This window comes from Haemaphysalis longicornis, unplaced genomic scaffold (genome assembly GCF_048455015.1).
Source record: "Haemaphysalis longicornis isolate Haplotype H1 unplaced genomic scaffold, Haemaphysalis longicornis Haplotype H1 scaffold_11, whole genome shotgun sequence".
NCBI lineage: Eukaryota > Metazoa > Arthropoda > Arachnida > Ixodida > Ixodidae > Haemaphysalis > Haemaphysalis longicornis.
In genome coordinates, this window is record NW_027526214.1 from 110,709,696 (window position 1) to 110,719,712 (window position 10,017).

The 10,017-nt window shown below is 48.3% G+C and overlaps 1 protein-coding gene and 1 pseudogene across 2 annotated transcripts; one reads left to right on the forward strand and one right to left on the reverse strand.

Moving 5' to 3' along the window:
- The first annotated feature begins 4,835 nt into the window (after nt 1-4,835).
- On the forward strand, nt 4,836-7,047 carry LOC144160884 (uncharacterized). Its single transcript, XM_077691992.1, has 3 exons — nt 4,836-4,925; nt 5,408-5,980; nt 6,091-7,047. The coding sequence occupies exons 1-3, from the start codon at nt 4,836-4,838 to the stop codon at nt 7,027-7,029; spliced, it is 1,602 nt and encodes a 533-aa protein (XP_077548118.1). The 3' UTR covers nt 7,030-7,047.
- Nucleotides 7,048-7,086: 39 nt separating this feature from the next.
- Nucleotides 7,087-9,810, reverse strand: LOC144160885 (uncharacterized; annotated as a pseudogene). The gene is made up of 5 exons (XR_013320422.1): nt 9,488-9,810; nt 9,184-9,283; nt 8,496-8,714; nt 8,042-8,369; nt 7,087-7,988 (listed from the first exon to the last, which is right to left on the reverse strand). The product of XR_013320422.1 is annotated as an uncharacterized LOC144160885 (transcript).
- Nucleotides 9,811-10,017: the final 207 nt, after the last annotated feature.

Genomic DNA, 10,017 nt, shown 5'->3' on the forward strand with positions numbered 1-10,017 from the left:
TAGCAATACGGATATTCGAACAGAAACTAAGCAACGACGCAAATTATTCTGTACATTCTCATACACAATGCCCATGTTATATTCTAGGAGCTGTGTTTCAGCTATTTTGCTTTTTTTTGCGCCACAAGTTACAATTTTTAACAAATCTCATTTCAAAAATGTCGTTCCCCCTCGTTTAAAATAAAAAGGTGTAAACAGCACTTCACAATTCCAATTTAGCGCTTTATACAGAGCACTGTGTTTCGTATTGGACACTTATTTGCTGTCAGAAATAAAAATATATTTTTGTTTGTTTGCAGAGTGCTCCCCACAGCCCTCCAGATGGAACGAAAAAACGGCAACTGAGTGCGCTAAACAATACGTTATTTCTTGAATACCCCAAACCTAAATAAACGTTCGCAGAGAATACAATTTACATTTTTATTTCGTTAAACGGCTTCATTTCGATGTTTTTTTATAAAATAAGCACTTTGCCCAAATAATTTCAAAAACGGCACGCTACCTGGTTCAATGACGTTTTTAGACAAATTGGCAAGAATAAACTCGCCGAACAAAACTGTGTGACAAACATGAGCACCGCAATTCAAAACATAAGAACTTAAAGGGGCACTGACACAAAAATTTTCCATCTTGTTTTTTTTGTTGTGATAAGTGACCTACTTATAACCTGCAGAAACCTCGTTTGCTTCAGCGTGCGACGGTTGTTTATTTAGAGGCATTTTCAATGCGGCCAGTCGCAGTTTCGGTTTCAGCGAGTGCCGCGAAACGATGGATTTTCTGGATTTTGTGTGAACAAAGCTGACCACGTGACCGTCGGAGGGATATCACAGAGCAGAGCCGCCGTAGCACTGTCGAATACGCATCGACGGCAGTTTCTGCGAATGCCCCCACGTACTGATCTCGTGAGGCGCCTAATTAAAAAGCGACCGTGGATGTGACGCAGGCGCTGCGAGTGCAAATGCTACCGCGGCTAGAGAACGACGCGCGACGCTCGAGATGGTGGGTGGCAAAACGCGCGCTGGGAGCAGCCAGCCGGTCTGCCTATAGGTCCGCCTACAGATGTGTTCGGCTTAGCACTGCGGCGGACATTCGAGTGCCGATCTCGTAAGCGGTGCAGATGACAATTTTTAATGCAACCCGCCATCGCATCATTAACTCCTTTCTCATGGAAGCCACCATGGTCGGGACTTGGGGACAATTTCGTGCAGCGGTAACAAGCTATCACTCGAGCTACCTGCGCCGGCCTGGGCCACATCGCGGACGTGGCCGCCGCCTGCACAGCGACCGTGCGGCTCGCTCAGTGGGCTTTTCGTGCCTCCAGCGCGTTTTCGCATCCAATGGTAATAAAGAGTAATAGAAACAGAGTGCCTGGAATCGCTGTAGAACTTTGGTCGCGGCCAGCTGTCCGATTAGCTGACGAAATCACGGCGCCTCCGCCGCCAACGATCGGGTCGTTCGTTCTCGAGAGCAGAAGCTTCGCCCTCCGCCCCTCCGATTGGAGCGGCGAGCCGGACGAGCCGACGAAAAACGCCGGCAGTGCGGAAGCGGCAAACACAAACTCGTGACGTGTTTGGGTGTTGTTTATTTACAGAATATCCTCGGGATGTCGATTGCGCGTGGTCCTCTGCTGGCTGCTCGGTTGCGTTTCGCACACTTTAAAATTGATTTTAAATATGTTCTAGACTGTATTCGCCGCTGATATTTTGCAGGTGATGTATATGTGTTCCCACCAATCTATCTCAGAAGTTATCTCGCCTTCAAAATTTTGTGTCAGTGCCCCTTTAAACTCCCACCATGGTACTACTAGACTATGATGATGTTATCGCAATCGTAAATGGCTGCACACAGTAAGCATACAGGGGTGTATATTAGATTGATTGATTGTAGGGTTTATCGAGCCGACGCAACGCAGGCGATGAGGCGCGCAGTAATGGAGGGCTCCGGATTAATTTGGACCACCTGAGGATCTTTAACGTGCGCCGAATTCCCTTACACATGCGCGTTTTTGCTTTTCGTTCCATTATAAAAGCGGGCGCCACGGCCGGGAATCGAACCCGCGTCATCGTGTTCAGCAGCACAACGCCTTAGCCACTTTAAAGCATTGAAGGACTCTGGTATTATTAATCGGAGACGGTATCGAGCAAAGGTTTCTTGTTGATGACGCCTCTAAGGGGGGTCGGCTTTAAGGAGGATACTAGCGCCAAAGCGCTCTTTACCACCAAAGTGCTAATCTTGTGCAATAGATAGATAGAAACTTTATTATTCATGGGATGGTGGGGCGAATCAGCCGCCTCGGTCCAGGCAGCCACTGAGGGCCCTGATAATGTGGGCCGCCAGTTCCCGTTGCTGTTGGAGACTCGCCGCAACAGCCAGCCACTCTCCGGTGTAATTGTGTGGTTGGGTAGGGTTGTAGGGGCACTTCCACAGAATGTGGTCCTGGGTAGGAGGAACAAGGCAGTGGGGACGGAGTGAGACAGGGGTGTCTGGCGTGCGTTGGAACAGATGGAGCCGAGTGGGTGTGTGCAGTGTATAAGTTTGCGCCTGCCGAATTACTACTTGCTCGCGACGGGTAAGCCCCGAATGGAGAGGAGGGAACGTGCGGCGTATGCTTAGAATGTCTGCTAACGTGGGGAGCGGAGGGGAGGACAAGGATTTGTGTCGCGAGCGTCCACAGGGGCCCGGAGGGGAGCTTGGCGGGGCAAGCTGATGAGCGCGTTCATTCAGTGCAACGCCTGCGTGACCAGGGATCCAGTGCACGTGAAAAGACCCTTTATAGTTGTTGAAGAGGGACAGTGAGGAGGGGAAGGCAAGACCCTGAGCCACGTGGTAGCATGCTGACTTTGCAATAGGAAGTCGCCTAATCAAGCGTATTTTTAATTGTGTGCTTTGTCATACACCCGAAGCTTCTTGTTTAAGCTGGGCTGGGTAGAGTCGCCATTGTGTACAGTGTGCTCTACTACCGACAACATCAGGCACATTTTAAGCCACTGCTCGCGGTATGCCAGTCAGCGGGCAACAGCGTCGAAAGCGCTTGTGCGACTACGACGCGGATGTCCTCTAGAACTTTCACACTTCCTTGGACCCTGGCAAAATCGCGAGGAGGCAGTGCTCGGTACAAAAACACTGCTTACTTTTCTTCCAGACACACGGCTAGAAGAGGTTCTGTGAACTCTCTGAGCTTGTACAATTTGTATATGTGTGCATTTCCCCTCTTACTCCCCTTTGTTACTTTCCTTTTCTTTTTCTGTCTATTTTTCGCTGTCACCTCACTGTATTCACCCCATCTGGAGTAGCAAGCCCTACCGTTAGTGGGGCTGACCTCTTCAGCTTTCATTAAAGGCGTTCTCTCTCTCTCTTGTCTAAATATTATTTCTAAAACTTGCCGGTCCTGTTAAAGAAAGATTGGGCACGCCCACAATAGATGTTGGAGTAGGATTGGGACATTGTGTTACATTTTCGTACCCTAGATGTGTTTTTAGGAATGTTGCTCATTTATTATTAATTTCGGAGTGTAGGCTGTATTTGCGGCAGCGAATCAGACGGGGAACTGAGGGGCTCGTTTAATTAGGACAGAAATAATGGTTGGCCGTCAAAAATGCCAAGGAATGGAAAGGGGAGAATGCGGTAGGTCATTTATTATCGTTGAAACAGATGAAACAGGTCACCGCACCAGACGCGTATTGTGGAGGTCGTAAGTTGGGATCCCATCCGGCAGGCCTTTTTTCTCCACTTCCTTTCTGTCTTTCCAAATTTCTTATGTGTTTCAATGACCTACTGCATTCTCCCCTTTGCTTTCGTTGGCATTCTTGACAGCCAACCCTTATTTCTGTCTTCTGTCTTAATGAAACGAGCCCGTCGCTTCCCATTCTGATTCGCTACATGCATAGCGAGGGCCTCTGTTCTGGCAGTCTTGGTGCCATAGGAAGCTTAAGAGGGTTCGACGCTGGTCGACCATTCTCGACATGTCGTAGACACTGGAGTCACGGCCCGGGGGTTAATACGAAAGTCCCCTTCTCCCCTAGTAGTCGGAGTGGCGCTGGCTACCACCCCCAAGTACAGGAAAACAAAATACTTTGACACAAAAACCCAACAAAGCGGAGGAGAAACAGCCCCGCTGGTAGCGTAGTGGTCATGGCACCAGACTCGTATTCTCGAGGTCGTGGATTCGGTTGCCACCCGGCGGGCATTTTTTCTCCACTTTCTTGCTATCTTTCCAAACAAATTCCGTTTGCGTTTCAATGAACAATGACATACCGCATTCTTCTCTTTGCTTTCCGAGGCCTTGTTAACTACCAACCCTTATTTCTGTCTGTATGTATATACATATCTATATATATATATATATATATATATATATATATATATATATATATATATATATATATATATATATATATATATATATATATATATATATATATATATACATATATATATATATATATAGGAGGGTTGCACCTGACGTCATCCAGTTGGAGGCGCTACCGGCGCCGGAGCAGCGCGCCATGTTTGCGGTCGGTGGCGCGTAGCGATCTTTTCACCCCGCGCTTGGCGACAGGTGGTTGTGTGGTACCGAACCCGATATATGACTGTTTTGTGCGTGTACGAAGATTATGCGGCTAAGCGCCTACGCTCGCGACCTTCGTGGCGCAGAGAAGCGTCGCTACTTGGAGAAAGTTGCACAATGTGGTGGCGTCGAGCCATACGACTACGGTGCTGGAGACGCGGCGTTGGATGTGACGTTGTTGCCCCGCGTCGAGTTCACGGACATAAAGGATTACCTCGTACATGCCACCAGTTTCGCGACACGGGAAGCACTTAAAGAATACAAGAGCATGGAAGGCCACAATTATTTGACTAGTGGTTGGGTCCAGGAGCCGTGCGTCAAGGTGCTTGCTGACGGCCGTCGCGTCGTTCTCGGCAAGGTAAGTTATCGGCACTCTCTTCGTGCAACCTTCGTACGGAAATCGTTGATCGCTTAAGTCCTTTCGCAAACGCTGTCAGACGAAAGCGGTGACTGGATCTACAGTACGTGGTGCCGAGTTCTAACCCACCCGCAACAGTGGCAGCAAATGTTTCACTGCGGCGACTAACGTGATCTGTAGCCGACTGCGTAGCTTGGAAAAGTTGCTTCACGTGATTGATGGAGAAGCGTTTGCAAATGCTACTAAAGTAACGCGAGCGTGACAGGGACGCATCCGTTACCGCAGCAGTGAACTCGCAACGTAACATCAAATGCGTGCTGCAAGCGCCGAATGAAAAGCGACTGGTTGTGCCGTGTTTACAACAGGGGAGGTGTGCGGCTAAAGTAACCCGCGCTCATTCGCTGCGCAACCGATTGGCTGTGCGCGGTTTTAGGAAAATATAATGGTTTGATAGCACTGCTTTCAAGGACCTTTTTTTTCAGGTTCGGCATTCGCAGGCGTTTTACGAGAGTGCACTGGAGCCATGGCTTCTGGTTACTGAAGATGGAGCAGTGCTGGCTGCCCACTGCACCTGCATGGCAGGCCTTGGGGAGGCATGCTCCCACATTGCTGCAGTTCTTTTTTATGTGGAAGTTGTTGTGAGGCGCCGTGATGGCAAAGTCTGCGCTGATGAAGAGAATAGCTGGCTCCCACCGTATGTGCAGCACCTAGAAGGCAAACGGTGTTCACAAGTAAGCTTCGCTTCAGCACGGGCCAAAAAAATTCAGATGGATGCTGGAATGGAGACCCACCGAAGCAGGCGTCAGCAGAAAGCAGCGATAGAAAAAACAACGCCAAAAGAGTGGTCGATGTTCCTATCCATGTGCCACAAGAGCGACAGCCGACCTGCTCTCCTTTCTTTAGAGGAGCCATATGCTGCGGAGTTTGCCCCAGTGGCCCTCAAGTTCCCAAAGGCAGTGCTGACTAATCTCCACAAAGACGACGTACCTGAAACCCAGGATGCCATGATGGACCACTGCATGGAGGTCATGAAAGCACTTGTGATGGAGCCAGAGGTATGTCTACTGTGATTTAAGTGCTGTAAACCTATGAGTGACATACACAAACTTGTGCACACTGAAAGCAACTTTTATTTATATGCGCATGATTTTCTTTACACACGCAGGTGGCAAGGCTGGTTGAAGCGGAAACAAAAGACCAGGCAAAGTCAACAAAATGGTTCACATTCAGAGCAGGCCGAATCACCGCCTCAAATGCAAAAGCGGTGTGCAGGACGTCAATACCAAGCCCGTCCATGTCCCTGTTGAACAAGATTTGCAGCCCGGAACACACACAGTTCTGGGCCCCGCAGTCTGCATGGGGCAAGGAGCATGAAGAAACGGTCAGGCAGGCATATGCTGCTGCATCGGCCAGCATTCATTTAAATTTTCAATGTGCAACTGCTGGGCTACACATTTCAGTAGAGAAGCCGTTCCTAGCGGCCACACCTGACGGTCTCGTAACCTGTAGTTGCTGCGGTGAGGGAGTGCTAGAAGTTATGTGCCCCTATAATGGACGCAATGGAACAGTCAAAGAGCTAGCCTTGTCCAAGTCTGCCTGTGTTTCCTTGACAGGTGGAAAACTGAGGCTGCGCACAGACCACTCGTACTACTACCAAGTACAGTTGCAAATGTTTGCAAGTGTTGCAAGTTTGCAAATGTTGCAAGTTGCACAAAGGAAGTACTGCGACTTTGTCCTGTGGACAGTGAGAGAGTTTGTCATGTTGCGTGTATATTATGACTCAGAGTTCAGCAGCGCAATGGCACAGCGATGCCAGCTCTACTTTGAACGTGTTGTTCTTCCAGAGCTCTGCTTTAATTATTGGACCATTAACCGCAGTTGCGAAGCCGAGGCTGGTTGCACTGGCACATCAGGATCAGACGCAGAAAAAACAGACAGCTTATTCTGTTTTTGCCAACAGCTGGAGTCTGGAAAAATGATCAGCTGTGACAACGGCACGTGTAAATATAAATGGTTTCATTTTGCGTGCGTTGGCCTTAAAAGGGCACCTAGAGCAAAAAAGTGGTACTGCAGTGAATGCCAGAAACTTGTAAATAAAGTGTGAATCAGGTGTGGCAACGACACGTGTAAATATGTTTCACTTCGTTGTAAATAAAGCGTGAATCAGGTGTGGCAACGGCACATATGTGTTTCACTTCGTGTGTGTCAGCCTTAAAGCACCTAGGACAAAAAGTACTGCACTGGATGCCGAAAAATTGTAAATAAAGTGATTTCTACTGAACTTGGCTGAATTGTGAAAAAAAGAAAAAAAAAACTTCAGGTATGCATGAATGCAAACATGGCACTACAGAAAGTACTGTGCTGCTCATCAGCCAAATGGTACCAGGGAGTCGCTGAGATTGGCCAGTGCTGCACAAACAAATACAATTCTGTCAAGCACAGTGGGACCATCAGGATCACAACTGAGCACCTCCACAGGCAGCGTGTGTTTCAGAATGCGGTACTTGTTCCGCAGCAGGCCGATTACCCTCTCCACATGTATGCGCACATTTGCCACTTTCCGGGTCTTTTCTACCTCGTAAGCAGAAAGCTGCGGTTTGCCTTTCGTAAATGCAGGCATCACCAATTTGGCACAGTGAATGCCAACTTCTGCAGACACTGTAAACACCCTGCGCCAACACAATATCTCCTGGCAGCAGGTTGTCTAGCACACCGCAGTTTAAAGTTATGACTTTATCACTTGTGCGGCCACACCACCCACAAGAAATAAACGTCGTAACCCCCTGGGGTGCAATGCCAATCAGGAACTTAACGGTGTTGTGATTTTTGTACTTGGACCAAGTCTGCGAACGTGGTAGCATTGACGAAGGGCGCTCTATAAAAACTTCAAAACAGTCCAGGATCACAGCCACCTGGGTCCCAAATGCTCTGCGGAAGGCCATTGGCATGGTCGACTGAAGGGTGTGTCGCTCTGGCCACTTGACAGCATATCGCAGCCGCACAAAGGCAACGTCCAGCCACTTGTTCACCGCTCTTGATATCGTGGCCTCGGAGACATGGAACCTGCAAGTAACAGTTTTAGCCCACCATAACAAACAAGGTTACAGATCAAGTACCTGTAGGCTAAGTCTTGGAGGGGCACGTTGAGCCGGAGGCGAATCAGGAAGACGATCATCTCCTGAAACTTTGTGAGGGCATTGCGGCTGGTGTGGGACACGCTGACTTCTAAAAGAGTGTACAGTGCAAACAAGATGGTAAAGCTGGGCAGTCCTGTATAAAATTGGACCATGTCTGGTCTCTCTTTTAAGCACTCCTCGGTCAGCATGTGCGTGCTCAGCTTCTTTTTCGTTTCCACAACTTCAGCCAGGAGGCGGCAGTTCTCTTCCTCAAGAAGTTTGATGTCGAGCATTGTCAGGTCAGTTGTTTGCCCAAAGTTGGCTTTCTCTGGAAAAAAAAGTGCAAAATTTTGAATTCACTGCGTAATCTTCACTGGAATACAGAACTGACAGCAATGATTTATATTAAGCTAACTCATAGTACACCTAATATGTGGTGCCACGGAAAACATACCGACAACACTGCACTCTTGCTCCCTTTGTGCTCCCTGGCCTTCAGCAACAGCAGCTCCCTCTTGGTGCAGCACTGGCGTCTCTCCATCAGCAGGGGTAGTACACTCTTCCTGGCATGGTTGTGGTGAGCCCGTAACATCATCTGCAGGCATGTGTGCCTGTGCACTTACAGGTTGAAGGGGACCTTGCTTTTTTTTACCTCTGCAGCTGCCTGTTGTACCTGTAAACACACATTTTGGCTGCATAGTTAAAACATTGATTTTCAAGCATGCAGAACATAGCTAACCATTAGCGAAATTCTAACAGGAAGCCTGAAAAAAGAACGAGGAACTTCTCCGATGACGTCAAAATCAAGGTGTCAGATTGGTTGCGGGCTCTGGGGAGACAAGAAACATTTATTCAAGAGGGGAAATATGAACCAGCCATAAGGCGTAGCAAAAAAAAATGACGCAGGGAGGAAGCTGGCGAGGGTACTCGGATCGGATTACTTGCGCGAAAGGGTGACGAGAAAGCCCACTGTGCCCGCCCGCATTTATTTTCCGTCCCGCGGACACAGTGAGCTGCGTTATCGCAAATTTCACGGGTAAAAAGAATCCAACAAAGAGCTTCAAACCAGGGTAATAAAACTAAGTTCATCGCTTACACTGTCCTAGCGTATGCCGCAACGCTGAGCAGAAACACTGACATACCTGGACAGAGAGCGATCGGCGTTCGCCGCTGGCCCGTGCCCAATATGCAGCGACGGCGCCCAGTCCGGGTCTTCCTCGGTCATAGCGTATGCTGGGCGACCTGTACAACATGTAGAGTGCTTGTTAAATTTGTGAGGCGGAGTTTGCGAGGCAGTACGAGCCTCACAAGCTCCACTCAAGTTGTCAACATGGTCGCTAGGTACGGGGCCTGTCGCCTCGTACTGCTTCCACCCGTGGTTAAAAACCACTTTGATATCGGGATGTTAACATTTAGAGCTACTTCGTACAGATTGTGAACACTTACCTGAAATAAAATGCCTACTGCAGACACGGTAATGGTTCACCGAAGGATTTAAGTCTTTGCGGTTGATGCGCCGCAGCCACTCCGCTCTCCTTCGCGATGTGATTTTTTCAGTCTTCTTGCACTGGCTGCTTATAGCCTTCGGGATGCAAAAAAACTTGATCTCCGCGACATTTTCGTCGCCAGGCTTTTTTTTCGTATGGCTGTTGCAGCCAAAAACAACACAATTCACCATGTCACCGCACACTGATGGCTACGGCGGCCAGAACCGATACGGGCACGTACGGACGAGTCGGGGACGACCGCACTAATGGCGTCCGAGCCGCCACGATGGCACCGCCACCTGGGAGCGCGGAGGCAGTGCAACCCTGCTTTATATATATATATATATATATATATATATATATATATATATTAATATATATATATATATATATATATATATATATATATATATATATATATATATATATATATATATAAAATAAGAGTTGGCCGTCAAGAAAACTTCGGAAATCAAAGGGGAGGATGTG

Coding starts and splice junctions, on each gene's coding strand:
- LOC144160884 (XM_077691992.1), top strand. CDS start 4,836: ATGGAAGGCCACAATTATTTGACTAGTGGTTGGGTCCAGGAGCCGTGC. Junction 4,926..5,407: donor GTCGCGTCGTTCTCGGCAAG/GTAAGTTATCGG, acceptor CTTTTTTTTCAG/GTTCGGCATTCGCAGGCGTT. Junction 5,981..6,090: donor CACTTGTGATGGAGCCAGAG/GTATGTCTACTG, acceptor TTACACACGCAG/GTGGCAAGGCTGGTTGAAGC.